Here is an 18,595-nt window from a genome sequence, read left to right on the forward strand (position 1 = left end):
ATGAAGAAGCCACATGTGAACATGATCCAGAAATGCCACTGTCTTCTCTACGCCAAAGCTCATTTAAAATGGACTGAGGCAAAGTGGAATACTGCTCTGTGGCCAGATGAGTCGAAATCGAAAAGTATAAAATTAGACCTTGGCAAGCATTACCTACGTCACCTGAAACAGATGCAACATAGCATGAACTCTGACGGACTGTCAGATGAGTCAGAGTAACACAAACAAACCTGAAGTAGGTTTACTAAACAGAGATAAGAAGAACAAAGGTAAGATCTTTGTGTACCCATTTCACCAACGTGTGTAGAACACACTCTTTCTAGGTATTAAACTGTGGTACTGATGAAAAGGAAGAGTCAAGTTGTATAAAACGTTTCTACAGAAAAATAATAAATGGATAAATATAGCGGAAAATTGGATTTATTTGCTTTTTTAATTGAAGACAGAAATCATGGCGCTCAAGACATATACAACTCTTTCATACACAACACATAGTATACTATACTAAAAAATCCTATTAAATTCTGCTTTTAAACATTTTTTTTCTCAGAAACGTGTGCTGTGGATTTATTTATGTCTCTAAACATTATCTTAATGACCTGATAACTCCTTTCAAACAACCCAACATCCCCTACTAGTTTTTTACTACCGTCCTTGTCATCATTTCTGATGGTGTCGTCTAAGCAGAGTTGGTGAGAGAGACTCTCGCATTTCTATCTTTACCCTCCTGTTTGCCTCTTCAACCCTTTTCCTTGATGCCTATAATAAATACCTTAAATATTTTACATATGGCTGATGATTTACTAGCCTTTGGTAAATTTGTGGACGTGCCGGCGCTCTGAACCTGGTCCCAAGTCATTGTATATGAAAAAGACAAACCAAAGGAGAATGGAAACAACTCTTACAGCCATCTAGCGAGTTTTGAAAACTGCCAAGTGTATTTACATCGATTTTTAAATTTAATTTATGCCTGTTTTTTGCTAAATGTATAAACACCAACCTGATGAGTCTGTGTTTAGAGCCACAAAACTTTCTATATGATCTGTTCTGAGTACAGTTAAGCTTATGTTGCACATATTTCATCTTTAATCCGTGCCTAAATCCAGCCAACTACTGCCGTTCCTAATGCCCCATGTCTGTAGAGTCGTGCCAGGGAGCCTGCTGTTGATATGTGGCATCAAGTCCACTGCTGATCCGGTTGATCCTTTGATACAGTTGAGACAGATAAGGACAAAGAAGGAGAGTCAGACTGCAAGAGAAACAAGCGGACAACCCCAGAGGTCCATGCACAGACAGAACAGAGCAGTTTAGGAGTTATTCAAGGGGACCTACACATTGCTAAAGTAAACTAACTAAATAAACACATTAAAATGCATCTTTACTAATTTAATGAACAGTGCCTGGAGTTCCCTCACAGTTACGGTGGCCTGGGTGTCTTAAAAAATGACATTTCTTTAACTTGAAAAGTCCACTTTGACAGTAATTCCTCTTCCATCATGCCTTGATCCCTGTATATCACTCTCCAAAAAATCCTATGGACATATCATGACGAGACCATCTGAAGGATCAGTAATAATTTGGGGCAGATCCCAGATCTAACTCCCCAGCTCTTAGCTGCAGTAATTAAACCATGTGCGCTACGCTCACTCATTCTGCCATCAGTCAGCTCCATATGACTGCTAAAACCCCTATCCCTGTCCATGGATCTTCTGTGTTGGTGCTTGTTCCACCCGCAGCAGCCTCTATTAGCCATAATTATTTTGCATCTTTTGCTGTATACAGACTCGTGAACTCCTGTGCCATTACTCTGTAATGTTTCTCACAAATATTTTTCCCCAGTGAGCATCACGAAAGCACAAGCAGGTTTTTAGATTATGAGGCCACCAACTAAGATATTCCTTGCACTGATCTGCTGAAACTCCTGATAATTTCGACTGAGAAAATATGGTTCTGCAAAAACTGTAAACAGTAAACAGACTTTGAGATGGAAACATGTTGCAAAATAATCATAGTAGCACTTATAGTATGTATGCTTCCTTCTGGACGGATGTCACAAACTATGAATATTGATGGCCAAGGATGAGGCGCTTCCGCGGCAGACGGAGGTACATGCATCACAGATGAAAAACAAAACTTTGGAAGATAAACTCCTAGACATGCAGATAAGATAATGAGTGAACAAACTCAGGCAATACTTACTTAAATAAAATATTTAGGTTTGATAGTGAAACCTTAACCAAAGGGGCAAACAGCAGGTAATGGTGCCTGGGCAAACAAAAGACATTTTGTAGAGGAAAAAAACAAGTGAAGTTATACAATGCATCAAAAGTGTTATTTGGTTCGCCAGCTGCTCTTGACCCTGGGGATATGACACAAACTGACTGCACCTGCAAGACTAGTGGTAATATGCAAAGAGTGAACCCACATCAGCTCCCCGGGTAAAACACAAGATTTCATCAAGAAGATCAAAAGAGACAAGGGTAAGAGCAAACCAGAGCACACTACAGTGACGGAGCTTCGTCTGGGTGTTGTAGTTGTTAAACAACGCAACTTTAGGGACAGTTCTGAAAAAATGAGTTATCTTCAAAATGAGGATCCAGGGATATTTACTGATTAAAACAATGTCAGCTATATTACTTCTTTGTTAAAATTAAGGTGCAGAGATGCAGGGCCTGAAGATCACAGTGATTCAATACAGAGTTTTGCCACTGTCGCTTGCGCACAGAGATTTCTCCAGATTCTCTAAATAATTTGCTGATATCATGCCCTGTAAATGATGACATACCCAGAGTCTCTGTCATTTTATGTTGAGGGAAATTGTGAATGTATTTCTTTTTTTTCTTTCATTTTTTTTAAATTGGTGACCCTTTGCCCATCTTTAGTTCTTATATACTCTGCCTCTTGATTCAAAGACGCTCTTTTTATACCCAGTCGTGTTATTTGTCTGTTGCCGGCTGACGTAATTAGTTGCAAAACGTTCCTTCAGCTGTTTCCTTTTAGTACCACTTACTTTTTCAGGCTTTTGTTCCATCCCGTCTCAACTTTTTTGAGACAAGTTGTTGCCATCAAATTCAAAATTATATTTTTTTTTTAAATTTTTTTTTTTAACAAAATAGTGAAATGTGCCAGATCTGATATGTTTTCTATGTTCTATTGTGGATAAACTATGGGTTTATAAGATTAGCAAATCATTCTGTTTTTTATTTAAATTTTAAACAGCACCATGACTTTTTTGGAATTGGGGTTGTAAAAAAAAAATATTAGCAGTGTAGTTTGCACTTTTTATTTCAAATTTGAAAATGTGCTGTCACAGGAGGGAGAGCAGATTGTATTGATGTAAACAATGATACAGGTTCCCTAGGAATTGATTACCTTGAACAACTGCCAGTAGATCAAGAGCAGCCTTGACAGGATGGGGGAGATATCACCCTGAAGCTCCGAGTTAGAGACCTCCGTCCGACACTAAATCTACCTACAAAATCTGACTTGAGAGGAAGGGGGATCTGACATTTCAGTGTGCGTGCATGTGTGTGTGTCTGTGTGAGTGTGTGTTTTTGCGTGTTGGGGGAAGGGTAGATGGAGGAGTGGGGGTTAAAGTGAGAAAAAAAGTGAGACAGTGACAGATTGAAGAAAAAGTGAAGAAAAGGGGGTGGGGATTGGTCGGGTGCAGTTCCGCCCCCTTACAAAAAAAAATATATATGAGTCTAAACCTCACCATTCCACTTTAAAATATTTACTTTTAAACATGACTTGTTCTGAATAATTCGTGCACAGTTAGTGCAAATGACGATCTTGTTGGTTGGAGTTAGGGTTTTCATTGCAGTGACTAATAGCGCTTCACAGTTTTGCCCTTTTCAGTAGGATCTGCCCTCAGCTGCTAAACACACACAAGCCCTCCTCTGTAGCTGCGGCTGACGTCAACCGTCACTTAGCAACAGCCTTTTGGTGTAAAAGCAGCAGTGCTGACACCGTTTTCAAAAGAGGCGCACACAGAGAGACAGAAAGAAACTCAGAGAGAATGAGAAACAGATACTGAGCGAGAGAAAAGACGAGGGAGAAAGATTGCAAGGCAAAAAATGATAATTGTAAGAACTAATCACCAGCAAAAGCTGAAAACACTTTAAGAACATTGGAGGAAAAGATTAGGTTATGTCAATAAAGTTGTCTGGAGACTATTAACAGTCAGTAAAACCCATGGCATGTGCTCTTTTACGTTAGACTGAAATTTATTACATCCTTAACCTCTCCTTCTCCACGCTTAAATTCTCACAGGGGGCTCCCACCATCTATGTCACAGCAGTCAAATTTAACCCTACCACGCTGCTCACACACCATCACTGGACTGAGCAAACAGCCAACACGTGAAAAGTTCAGCTACCTCAGCCTGAACCTAAAAAGCAACGCCACCTAAAATGTTTGCATTGTTGGGAATCTCGTGGTGTATTTAAAAAAAACCTGTGCAGAAAAATCTCCGCATCCAGGCGTTTTTACGCATGCCCTTTTCGTGTAGCGAAGATATGCAAAGTATGGGAGGCTGGCACAACAGTTGCAAAATTTTTTTAATTTTTTTTTTAATGGCCCAGATTTATCTGATGGCAATGGCTCCGCATCGCTCTGACCAGTCCAACATTCTGGGCCTCAACAACACACAAACTCAGCAACAAATAAGCTTTGTATAGATAATAATACAGGCTGAGACAAAGTCGGGACAGCACATTAAGGCTCATTAGAGACAAATAAGAAACAGGGGACATGCTGCCATAACTAATCCCTCAAATAACTGTAATTTATTGTTAGTCTTGTAGACAAAATGTTAAAAAATACAACAACAACAACAACAAAAACCAAAGAAAATAAAACTATAAATTCATATATTTTTTTCAGCCCCCTTTTAGACGGTGACTCCTCAGACACCAGAGTCATTAGGCTAAGCTCTGGTAGACCTATCATGAAAACTAAAGAGCTGCAAGCTAATTGCTGGTGATCATGACGCAAACCGTTTCCAGGGCAACCCGAGTTTTGGAGTACCCGCTCCAGCATTTCCTCATCTGTTTGCACTCACACCAGCAGGCTGACAATGCAGTCGCTGCATCCTGTTTCACTCTGCAGTCAGCCAAACACAGCGCCTCGCACAAGTTAACCCTTTCTAACAGTTCTGCCGCTGCGATGAGAAATTAAAAGCAGCTACGCAAACTAGTTTTGACTTTAAAGAACGCGGGCTGGGAGCAGAATTCACAGAAGCTATCACGGCAGCCCATCTGGATCCAATCCCAAAAAGCAAGAGTTTTAACCAGTGCAATTCCCAGCTGGGGCTTGCAAATTATAGACTTTTCAAATAGAAACACCTGAAAAATTTCCATCACTCATACGGACAATATTACTGATTGATTTAATATTTATAAAATTGTTACCTATATTATGAAAGCTACCTGTGGAATCGGTGAAAAGTTGCTAAGCTGAGAATTGGGACATCTTGGTCTTGATATCGCAACTGTTACACAATCTCCTAAACACACACTTTACCCCTCATGTATCACTCTCCTTCAGTTCAACAGAGGCTCAGCTTGGCTCACATTTTGTCACAGAGAATTATCACGATAATATTAACATGAAGACTTTCACTAAAAATGGCTGTTTCCATTTCAATTTAGAAACCAAGAAAAACACAATTCCTATATTTGAAAACTATTCTTGTCTGACTTGGACTTAGAGGGAAAAAAAAAACAATGATTACAATTTTTTTATACTACACAAACTTGTCTACTCCCCACCCCCCCAAAATCTATAAAATTATTTTATTTTAAATTATTTTGTAAGTAAAAAAAACCAAACAACAACATAAAACTACATAGCAGTGCTGTCTTAAGTGTTCACGATGCATCCTCTGTAAATATCAGGCCCCGAGTGGCCCATCACAGCCAATCAGACTTGATTTGATTATCTTTTATACACTTAAAATATGAGAAATATGTGCTTTTTTCATACTTTATACCAAATTGAAAAAGATGCAATGATCAGGATTAAATGTGTATTGGAACATAAAACAGTGCTTGTTTCAGCATGCAGTCCACACACACACACACACACACACACACACACACACACTACTCCTGAATTTAATACACATTGCTCAGACAGTGTTTCAGTTTTGATACAACAGCAAATCAAAGGGGGGGAAAAACTAAATGTGCATCAAGGGTTTACATCTCCACAAACAACACATAAAGAGGCTAAAGACGCATAACAGTATAAACGTACGTATTTCACCACGATTAAATCTGTAGATCAACTGCATTTAGGCCCGAGCAGATTACAAGCACTGATTCTCCAACACATACGTGACTGCTTTTCTGAAAATACTGATAAGGCAGGATTTGCTCAAAGTAAACATTAACTTACTTATTCGGTACACAGTGCTTACAGAATTAAATAAACTGCCAGCAAAATATATGCATATATCAAAGCAAAGTATAATTACAGATAAATATATAATTTCTATATATTTTGGACCTTTATGTGATTTTCTGAATGAATAAGTTGATATGAAGTAGACTCTTTTTTGTGGCACCTTTTTTCCACCAAAACACACTTCCTATTGCACACTGCCTAAAGACTGAGTGCTTCGCTCTTTCTCATCGCTGCTGGAGGCAGACATTATATGCTACCAGGCAATTAATAAGACTTGTAATCCCCCCCCTTCTCTGCAATAACCCTGTTGTACGTCACTTGGTTGTGACGTCAATGTTATATCATTCCACATGGCTTTACAGCAAGCTAACGTGACAGCTGAGAGCTGCTCTGCGTTTTCGCTGCTCTCCCTCCAACCTTTCTCTCTACAGCCTGCTTCTCTGTTCCTGTCTGGATGGTGGGGGTTGCGCTGATGGTGGGGGGGTTAGTTAAGTGTATTATTTACTTCTTCTTGCCCCCGTGAAGTGGTAACCACACATAAAAGGGCTGTCTCCCTGAATTCAACACTGGCCTGCTAATACAGCCTCTGAGGTCTTAGTCATGAAGCAGAGCTTTTAGATTTCTGCCATGAAAGCCCAAATACATTAATCCTACTTTAAAAAAAATTAAGTCTACTTTATTCTCTCCGTCTCAAAATACCTCAGTTGATCTCACAGACGCATGCTGACAGAGAGGGTTGGACAATAAAATCATTGTTTTGGAAAAACAGTCATTGGAGATAAATTATTCTAAAGACCCATAACCAAATATGGAGCGGTTAATATAAATTTCACTTGGTTTGTAGGTTTCTTGGGTTTGTTTTTTTTCCACCCGGTGACCCTTATGACTATTAGACAGTCTCAAAGTGCAAGACTGATCCCACAATGAAATTAGCGAAATATAGTTTTTACTAAGTCAGACTGAAATCATTAATATGTTTAAAATATCTATTAAATAAGAATTTAACACACACAGTTAACATAGTAAATCAAAGATTCTGTGACGCTGGCGATTGCAGTTAACCCACAATGCTTTGGCTGTGCAGATTTTGAGTGACAAAGCGTAAAACTGAGAGCACAAGTTAACATTAACTGAAACTAAAACGGGCCAAGTCTAAAATTCATAGTCTGAATTTAAGGTGACAGCAACCACAAAGGGTTTTCCTATCTTGTCAATCTGACACATTCAAGGATCACACATTACAAAAAACGTGTTCTCAACTAGCAACAGAAACTGTTCCCATACAGTAACAAGCAGCGACAGCTGAGAAATTTTGCTTTCAAGAATAGTAAAGTAGTTTTTTGACTCAAGGTGAAATCCTGATGATGTCCTCTCATTTTTGCATTTGGTTCTTGCCTAAAGAACCGCTAACGCTAGTGTAGTTGGTACAATTCTATTTAAATTGTAGCATTGCGGTTGACAAAAGATTAAGTAAGGCTGTAACGGCAAAGTCTTTTTCATTTTTATGCTTGCCCACTACCTGAGAGTATTTAAAAAACAACAGATAAAATTTACAAAGGTAGTAAACAGTATACAGTTACAATAAAAAGTTCATGATTTGAGTGGACACAAGTGGAACCGTGAATGTGCTTAAATGTCTTCAGAGTCAGAGGTGTTACATAGTTAACATATTACACCTGTTTGGAGGTTCAGTCTTTTCAAAATAAAACTCTTCCAAAGCCTGTCACTTATGGCAATGAACCAGTAATTACAAATCAGTAGTTTACTAAAACAAAATGCTTCCTTCATTTTCTTTGTACAACTCCGTCGTACAGGACACTTTTCCACTCCACAAAAATGGACACCGAGTCAGAGAAGGCTTCAGCTTTTCCTAATTTTATTTAGAAAGCTTTACTTTGGATTTTAGGTGCAGTATTGAAATGTATAAACTGATTCAGATTATACATTCAGACATCAGGTGATCGGATTTTCTAAAAGGGTAATAATATTTGACTGGACATTCAATTTTCCATTCACAAACATGATTTTTAAATTCTTAAACAATTTGTTGAACCAGGATGCTCCTTTTTTAGCCAGTCATGATACTTGACTTGCTGTTGTACTGTATTCCATCAAATATTTTTTAGGACTACAAACCTTTTCAGTTTCTTATTGCCTTTTCTCAACATTTTTAAAATTAGTATGTAAACTGAAATTAGGGACTGAATGATTGAATTTTTAATTCCAAATGTAATTGGGAACACAACTGTAAATCCTGATTTTTGCTATCTAATAAACCCATGTCTCCCAGTCCACTAGGGTCTGCTTGGGTCAGAGTGACATAGATTCTGTCATCAGACAGTGAGTGCAAAACTCCTTTCAGATATGCCTGATGGTTTTTTAGGGGCTTTTCCTGGAGAATTTACATTGCAATGGACCAATTAAGCATGCGCCCCAGGCAACGGACTTCAAAAAACTATAACAGGAACAGGAATAACTCCTCGGCCGTTGGGTCTGTCAGGATTGCAACGGAGTGTAATAACAGTGCATACCCTAAGTTCAATTCAAGTTATTCTACAGCAACTCTGGAGTCCAAAATTCCTAACTTTACCTTTAAGAAACAACAGTGATGGCTTTTGTCTAAAGATCAAAGAAATACTAACAAATAAACTATATTCTATCATTTTGTTTCCACTTAGTTCTACACAATTGTTAACCAATTTCTGGTACTGTAATGTACCAGAAATTGGAATAATACCTTCAAGTGGCTGGGGACTTTGTGAGCAATACTTGGTGGGTGACATAACACTTTAAAAGAAAAACATCTTAAAGCTTTAAGGTTAAAACAATGTGTTCATAAATGTATCCTCAAATTTAACTCACAGAAGTGATTTGTAAACCAGATTTTAGAAAAAAAAACCTGAGGTTAAAAACTGCTTTTATTACCATGTTTTTACTCGTACTGTTCCACCTCCACCAGTGTAAGGCCCACGGTGGAAACACAATGCAAAGCAAGACAAATAAAATTTTGGGAGCCAGCTACATAAACAATATGTGCACACCAAAAAACTATGTACACTGTTTTATACACATAAAGTGTTGTTTTGAGTTCTTTTTTAAGGAAAATCTGCTAGAATGTGCATGTTACAGACAGTACTTGTTATGTACATACATTTGAGGTGTGAGGTGTAAAATAAAAATAAGGCTTTGCATAATGAACCAAATGGATATAGAAGTATATATCTGTGGCACCTGTAAACCATCATTATAGTTATATCTTAGTGATACCAAAAATACCAAAAAGAAAAATCAATGATTAAATAGTAGGGTACTTTTAAAAACAGACTTTTGACTACTTTGCAATTGAAAATAAAACTTAAAGAAAGAGAAGACAGGCAAAGAAGGCAGTAAAAAAAATGCCCTAACATAAAGAAAAATGATGTTTCTCGCTCATAAACAGTGATTTGAAAGAATTTATTACTGTCTGATGAAAATATATTGTGGTGTAACTTTAACAAAATCACAGACAGAAAGACACCTAAAAAAAACGATTTAGCACAAAATTATGTCTCTCCTCTCATCAGGCGTGATCAAAAAGTTTTGGGAACGAGCCCATAAAAGTCAAAAACCATACATAACTCTAATATGACCAATGATCCATGTCAACACCATCTCGTCGTACATCTCTCACTTTAGAAACGTTTGCTTTTTTTTATTGCTTCCTGGAAGTCCAATTACACTCTATTTCATTGTGCACTCTGCAACCTCATCATGGACCTCTTGGAAAGAACACACAGCAAAGAAAGAAATTTTATATAAACACGCCCGACATCTGGTGATAAGAGCTGGATATCTAGTCAAACGACAAAAGGAACACACTGGACCTGGTGTGTAGCCACAAACATGTGCTGTGTAGCATTTTGTTTTCAACATTCATCAGGTAGTACATGAATTTGTCTCCCAGAGTCAGATTATAATCATATACCTTCTACTGTGAGGTCCTCACGTGTCTAAGACAGAACATCCAGCAGAAACGATCTCAACCAAAGGGAAACACACGATGCTGACTAATGTATGATTTTTGGCCGCATCAACAGACGTGTTGCCATAGTTGCCAGATTCACTTCTCTGTGAACCTCAATACCATGAAAATCAAGTTAAAGGTTGGCTTTTTTTTACATACTAGAGGAGATCCAGCACTCCTCAAAAAGGAGAAGGTGAAAAGGGAAACTGGACAAATTGTTTTTTAATATTTTATCTTTTTAGGCCCAGGCACATCTGAGCGTAAGAGCTGTGAGTCAGCTTCCGATGATGATTTAGGACCTAAAAAGAGAGCTACTTTAACAACCTCTAACAAAGCACGGGAATTTGGCTGGGTGAAGACACACTTTTTCCCCCACTTGAGGAAAAACCACACCGTTGACTACAAACAGGCTTTGAAGAGGCAGATACTATCCGCTGGTGACGTGCAACTGAAATATGTAAACAAATTACCCCATCGAGCGCCGCCGGAGCGCTCGCTAGCGGCACTCCATGTGACAGGAAGAGCCAAGAGTGGATGGAAATAACTGATATGGTTACATTGTGATATACATTTTTCAGTGGTATTATGTGACATTATCGTGCAGGCTTCCTACAAGTTACAAGGTTAAGTTATTTTAGTTATTGTTAACTTAAAAGCACTAAAGTTGTTATTTTATGCATTTAATTCAAATTTCCAGGGAAAATTCTACCTAAATAGCAAGGTTACATATGTTTCGTCACTGGATATAATCTTGTCTCATTACTATTGCAATATTATGCCGCAGCGGCTGGGATCTTGTTTCAATAGATTCACATTTCAAATTAGGAAGTCTGTCATCAGTGACATTAGCTCAGTGGAAAAGAAACATGGAAAACGTCCTTGATTTACTTACACTTATTGTAAGCACCAATTAAACATTATTCATTATCTGTTTCTTATTGTTGTTAGAAACATGCGCCTAAAAAGGTATAAATATGTATCTGACTGTGGTGTCTCTTAGGAGTTGCACTGTCTGAAGCTGCCTTTTTTAAGGGTATTCATGATGGAACAAGACTAATAACAATGGCGCGTTATTGAGAGCATATCTGCTAGTTCAATCATGACTTTAAAAAAAGCTTCCTACTATTGTGAATCGATGTATTATAGAAAGACTAAAGGCTGTTTTTGATTTTTCTGACAGAACCCGCTAAAGTCCCCAAACACAGGATATAGATGAGTCTCAACTTTGCAAAATTCCACTTGATGACAAAAAACAGCCACTGATGTGTGCTACATCCTTCTTTTTTTTACACAAGGAGTATCATAATGTAAAAATACAAATAAAAAAACACATACGGAGAAAGAACGTCAAAATGTGAAGCATCAACTGGAATGTCCTCTATCTGCTCCATTATTTTCTGCACTGCCACAGTTATAAAACGGTCTTTTATCAGAGATAAAAAAAAAAGGGAAGCTGTGTTTACATCATTATCTGTTTTGTTAAAGGTTGTTGGCCGTGGGTTTAAGCCCTGACGAGCCCCATTTCATTAATGGAACTGTTATACACCATGGTGCAAAAAGCACTGATGCTGAAGTTAGCGCTAATAAAGTACATAATAGTTCAAATCAACATGCAGTTTTGCGTGCGATGAATGAGCACGATAGCATGCAAGTGTGATCTGACAATGATTCTAATGCTCTGTTTTGAGATTTGAAAGCACAATTTGAATATCTTTAGTCTGACTCTAGTCGCACACTCATGTCTGTAGTTCTGATCCAGAGCATCTTGACTTGTGTCTGCATTGGGGTTGAACTTTAAACATCGGTTTTCCCAAGGCGATAGACATTTTATATTGAAAACCACATGTTGCTGCAAACAGAAAAACAACCTCCTGTCTTTGCAACTGAAAGACAGAAACCAGTACCCTAGTCAGAAATGCACAACTGTTATGAACTGAACTGTTATGTGAAAATAAATAACGTGTTTGACATTACCAGTGAACCCTGAGTGTTTTTATGTGTCTCTGTATTTTATTTTTTTAATCTGCATCTGACACAGAAACGGTCAGGTCTTTAAATCATTAATTATTACTTATGTGCAATATAAAACAGACACAAACATCCCTGATAGCTCTTCACTACACACTCACTCACACATTGACAACTAACGGGCAATCCAGGCTTTAATTCACCTGACTGGCATGTGTCCACGCAGCAGATGGAGAGCACTTAAGCTGTTTGTCTCTTCTAGTCACAAAAAAAAAAACTCTTTGCTTTAGTGTTCGCTGGAAGAGAGGCCAGGATACCGTGATGATAACATGTGGGAACTAAAGTTTATTTCAATTATTTTGATTATTAATTTGCTAATTTGCAATCAGTGTCCCGTTTTTACTTTTTAGCTGAAAGCAGTATTGCACGGTAATTTTAAAGTAAATTCCTATCAGCAAAAAACCTAAAAACTAACCGCAGGCACACAGCGAGACAACAGTTCTTTGCTTTTGTTGGGTTGTTTGCTTCTAATTTTTAAAATGAATGTATTATTGAAAGATTACAGAATAATTGTGAGATTTCTTACTCAAACAAAAAAACAGTATAAAGCCAAATCTTGACTTTGCAAATTTCCAATTCTATTCAAATATTTTTCCCAAAAATATTTAAGGTCAGTTCTTATAAATAATAATGAAAATGCTGGAGCTGAGACCTTAATCCCAGGTTGTAATTCACAGATATTACAACCTACACATGTAACTATTCACTTTATCATTTTCAGCAACACAAAAGTTGCATTCAACTTTTAGGTGCTCTGTTTAAGGCCTATTGCAATGTGACTATCAGGCTTCTAACAGCACACAACACAATGAGGTTAAAAACAACTACTGGAAATAGCACAACTGAGACAAACTGAACATATATTTTTAGTTCTCTTATCATTTCTAACAAACCTCGAAGGACACAAAACAATGTGTGTGAACTGATGGCTTGGCATCCACTAAAGAATAGCACTGGCAACAATAATGTTGGTATTTGTCTACACTGCCTACACTTAAATTAAGGCGTAAGCTGTTTGCTCCCAACATATTGCATGCAACCTGATAGTCTTCATTTTGTAGGCATATCAATCCATGTGGGTGTATCAGTTTTCAGAAGTGCTGCAAAGTGGAAAGGAGCACCGCAGGCTCTGCTGTGGGATTGTGGACACTGAAAGATGCCAGTGCGCGCTCGCCATCATTTTGTGTTGTTGACTGTTTGTCATGTGGGACTGAGCCCACATCACTTGCTTTGTTGCTGGCTGTGCTGTTATGCTGCCAGCAGGATGTTGACGTGCACTTGCATTTCATGGCTTGTGTGCCACACGAGCTCTTCGGTGAGGACATTCCCACGAAAATGTGGAGAGACAGCACTGCCTAAGTTTTGTATCCGAGTGCACTTCAAACCAATGGTAGCATTGTGTTTCAGGGTTAAAATCGGGGTTTTGGCCATTTGCTTGACATTATCTATCACAGATTATTAGCATTAATATAAGAATATTATATACATACTAGAAGCAACCTGCAGCAACCATATTGAGAATAATTTGGAAAACAAATTCTACCAAAGTGACTTTTGTAAATGCTCTGTGTGGGCTTTAGTGATACAGTATTGTGCTTTCAACTTGTGCACATGTGCACTCAGAGTAGCTGTGGATGAACAGTGGGCCTACCTTTGCAACAACAACAACAAAAACAACAGCAGCAGCAGCAGCAACAGACGTGGTCCTGCAGGGGGGAGACCTACCTGCTCTCTGGATATACAGGGCAACGAAGGTCTGCGAGGCATTTTACAACTGCCATAATAGCTGGTCGACGTCTCCCCCAGCGACACGCAACTGGACCTTCTCCTAGGTCTGATCACAGGGACCTTTTCCTCCGCGCTGGAAATCCCACTCGGTGCTTCCCTCGACGGGTAGTAGCGGTCAAAGCAGAGCCCCAACAGGGAGCCAGAAACCCCCGCAAAGCAGGCAAAGAGCGGTCTGAGCAGTGCGGGCAGACCGCTCAAACTTGTGAAAGAAACAAGCCACACAACGCTGGCAAAAACCAGTATGAGAACACTGTGTTTGAGTTTTAGCGTTGGGATCAGCGTGAGCAGACCCACACATCCCAACACGAATAACAACCTGCCCACCATTTGCATCTGGTGCTGGTCCTCTCCCCATTGTAAAAACCGCAAGACCAAAAAATCCCCGAGGTAACACGATGCTGGCAGTGACACCAGCCAGCATTTGGTGCTCTCCTTCTTTTTCCTCCTCAGGTAAAGTGTCAGGAAGAAGAAAGCACATCCTATGCTGAATAAAGGACTGATGGACTGGGAGAAGCCCGACAAAAAAGTCCGCAAATCCCAAAGCGAGTCACTTTGCAAGCTCCTGGAAATTAGAAAGGAGACCGCGAAAATCACAAAAGCGCCCACGTACAGGGCAGAGACCTTTAACAGTTTGGAGCTGAGAATGTCTTCGTTGCAAAACCTGCACACGCTAAACAAAAATCCCCTCTGATGGTCCTGTTTCAGGGGGGTGACGCAGCTCTTCACATAGCCGTTCCTGAAGCCTTCTGAGCTGTTTACACTTCCAGCTCCGTCGTGGTGCCTTGTTTTACTGTGCAAAACCTCTCCTTCCTCCCGTGCAGCCATAGCTCGACTGTGGCTCCTGGTATCCACGCGAAAGTCCCCCTCTCCTGCTATTCACGCCGTATTAACGCTCAACTACATGACAGCAAACGCACTCCATGGTCACTCAAACGTGCTCCAGCACTTGGACTAAAGAAAGAAGGTGAGATGTTGTTTTTACAGAAATGGGGCTCTCTGTCGCCGGCTATAGGCCACAACTCACACTGCATGGCTTATTTTTGCGATGTGGAGCACTGAGCCCACAGACCGAACCAATCCTGAGCCGCACGCATAGACTTTATAACCCAATATTAGCAGCGTACGATTAGACAGAAGAAGCTCATTAGCATATAATATAGCGGGGGAAACTGTTAAATTCCCATCGCAGGATGTACCACAATGCAGTTTACTTGTTTTGTCTGCATCCCTTGTGTGTACGGGAAGTCTTTGTTAGTTCACTATTCATCTTATATGTGAGCAAAGGCTTCATGGAATTCTTCGCTTCATAAATAAACCCACTAACGCAGAGTTGCTTGCATTGTTGACTCTTTCTCCTCTCTCGCTTATTATTAGATACAAATAAATGTAATTTAATTTAAATAAAATGATACTGCACGACGCCGAAATTGTCTTCTGGTTAAAATGTCATCGCTGCTTTTCGCAGTCTTTGGATCCATCGTCTTGCACTGTGATCGTTTGGTTTGCCTGTCTTAACTCAGTCGATTGTCGATTTAATCGATCAGATCAGGCTAAACCAAACAACAGTGAATATCACCCATTATCCACGGATGTAATGTAGACATATACAAAATTATACCGCTAAAAACATTTAAGGGGGCACTCGGACCATTTTTAACATTTATTATGTTTTTATTTATTTTATTTTTACAAATTACACAGCGTTTATTAAAACATTTTTTTGATCTTAAACATTTAAATCATTATGATTTATGTGTGATTTAAGTACTCCCTTAATTTTTTATTTTTTTTTTTAGCTGTGGATACATCCACTCTCAATCAAGCGTTTGCTGTGGAGGAATTTTGGCTCACTTTTATTTGCAGGATTGTTATAATTCAGCCACACTGGAGGGTTTGAATGAATGGTCTGTTTAAGGTCATGCCAAAGCATCCTAATTAGATTGGAGTCTAGACTTTGACCTAGTCACTCCAAAAGAAAAAAAAAACCCAAAGTGTTTGGGATCATCGAGATGTTTTTTGGGAAATGTGAGACAAGCCTTTGTGTTCTTTATGCTCAACAGTGGTTTTCTCCTTGGAGCTCTCCCACGGATGCCATTTTTTCACAGCCTCTTTCTTACTTTCTTACTCTGACCTTAACTGAGGCAAGTGAGGCCTGCAGTTCTTTAGATGTTGCTCTGGGTTCTTTGACATTGGTCAGTGTTCCAGACTGATATCAGAACAAGGGCAAATAATTTTTTCACCATAATTTTGCACAGTAAATTTCTCCTTTACTGCATGGTGAATAAAGTCAAAACAGGTTAAAATCCTAACTGCAAATTCCAAAGTGCAGCTTATACAAGTGTACTTTATTTCACTGTATATATTTTAAATAATGTCTGATTTAAACTACAAGTGATGAAAACAGATCTATATTCACATATAGATTCTTAAAAATTACAAAAATCTGCTGAATGTTAAATGTTATTTTAATGTTATTTTTATGTTATTACAATCGTAATTACAAGGATTGTTGGTATTTATAAAAGATTAGGTCTTAAAAACCTTTCACGTTTTAATTCAACTGTTTTAGCATTTGTTACAAAACCAAACTGATGGTTGTTTTTTGTAGCCAGCTTGTGAGCTTTGTTGTTTCTTTTTAGCTGATGATAGGCTTAGACATCTCTTTGTTTTAAAAAAAAAATGACTTCCTGGTTCGAGCGAGCTGTGGTTAAATTACTATAACTGTGTAGAGATCACCTGCACTGAACTGCACAGAAGGCATTTCCCCATTTTCATTAATATGTCAAACGTGCAAAGAATGGCAGAAACCAAGAAATTGGCCTTTAAAAAACTCCTTTACACGGCTAAGCATTGCTGAAGTCCCATGAATTAAACTGACAGTCTCAGGTTACCTTAATTATGCAGAAGAAAGTATGCTGACGCCATAACAGACTATTCTTAGAGCTGCTATTTCTGTCATTTTTCCACCGACACAGTAGAAAATCACATTTAATTAATAATATTAATAATGACTGCAGTTTCCTTTAGTCAGTCACAGAGCCCTTAAAATGTTTTCCCTTAAAATGAAGACATTTGTAATGTAGCCCTGATTGGTTACATCTTTGTCTCTGCAGTGGAGCTCAGTGGAAGGGCAAGGTGCAGACATAGTTCGTTTAATTTAATAAGACTCACTGTGCTTTGCATGAAAATACACACAAGCAAAATGAATGAAAGTCAGCGCTTATACTGGCAACTACGATTATGTGAAATATAAGTAACAATGATCTTTTATATTCCTTCTTAAGCTAATCTGAATGGTCTGGCACAATATGACGTTCCTGCCCCAAAAGTAAGCATGCCTGTTGAACAGGATATGTGTTAAATGCCAATCCTATGATTACTTATCATTTCCAAAAGACTCATCATCCATCTGTATGAAGCAAACATGTATTTTGTTCCCTGGCTGGCAGGGCTCTTTGTGATAAGTGTACTTTGCTCTTAACTTGAGCCATAAATCTTCTTTATCAGCTTCAGTTTGAATTAGCGCAATAAACAGGTCCGTGGAAGTGGGAATTAATCAGTGTTGGGATAAATTTAGCCTACTGTGGCGTCTACAACAGATAGTTTGCAAAACAGCATTGTGAAAGCCTGATATGACAATTTAATTCAATTCAATTTTATTCATATAGTGCTAAATCACAACAATAGTTGTCTCAAGGCTTTTTTTATATTGTAAGGTAAAGGGCTTAGACAATACAGAGAAAACAGAGAAAACTCCAACAATCAGATGACTGCCTATGAGCAAGTGCTTTGGCAACAGTGGGAAGGAAAAACTCCCTTTTAAATGAAAGAAACCTCCAGCAGAACCAGGCTGAAGGATAGGCAGCCATCTGCCATGACCGGTTGGGTGTGAGGGGAGGAAGACAGCATAAAGACATGCTGTGGAAGAGAGCCAGAGATAAATAATAAGTGGTGTGTAAACACATAGAACCTGACACCTCAAAAAGTAACAATAACAGTGCCACATTACTGTACATGGGAGCATGTGCTTTTACTGGGCGTTATTCTGCCATAAACCTACTGAGCAAATAACTGCTGGTTAACAGACTTTTAATGGGACTTGTCTATACACCATCTGTGTGTATAAAGTCACTTTCAGTCATGGAAATTATTAATAATTAAATAATTAAATATTCAGATTTAAAAAATATATATATATCCTAGAAGTCTCTTTGCTTTGGTGCTGTTGGCCATTGATTGATGCATGACTGAAAAGTGATAATAATGGGTGGATGGAAGATTTTAAGGCACTAATATGATTTACTCAAGTCTCTGCCCATCCAGTGTGTTACTAAAGCAAATACTAAAACCTTCCACTGGAGGGTGCTG

General features: G+C 38.6%; 1 protein-coding gene across 2 annotated transcripts in view; it reads right to left on the reverse strand.

Annotated features, from left to right (window-relative positions):
* The window catches only part of pde3b (phosphodiesterase 3B), a 46,441-nt gene extending 31,182 nt beyond the window's left edge, over window positions 1-15,259 (reverse strand). The window contains exon 1 of one of the 2 annotated variants that reach the window (XM_063475127.1): window positions 14,165-15,259. In XM_063475127.1, coding sequence (XP_063331197.1) covers window positions 14,165-15,052 — 888 coding nt within the window. In that variant the 5' untranslated portion in view covers window positions 15,053-15,259. The remainder of the gene's footprint in view (window positions 1-14,164) is intronic. The other variant, XM_063475131.1, reaches the window with a different exon arrangement.
* Window positions 15,260-18,595: the final 3,336 nt, after the last annotated feature.

This window comes from Pelmatolapia mariae, linkage group LG1 (assembly GCF_036321145.2).
Source record: "Pelmatolapia mariae isolate MD_Pm_ZW linkage group LG1, Pm_UMD_F_2, whole genome shotgun sequence".
NCBI lineage: Eukaryota > Metazoa > Chordata > Actinopteri > Cichliformes > Cichlidae > Pelmatolapia > Pelmatolapia mariae.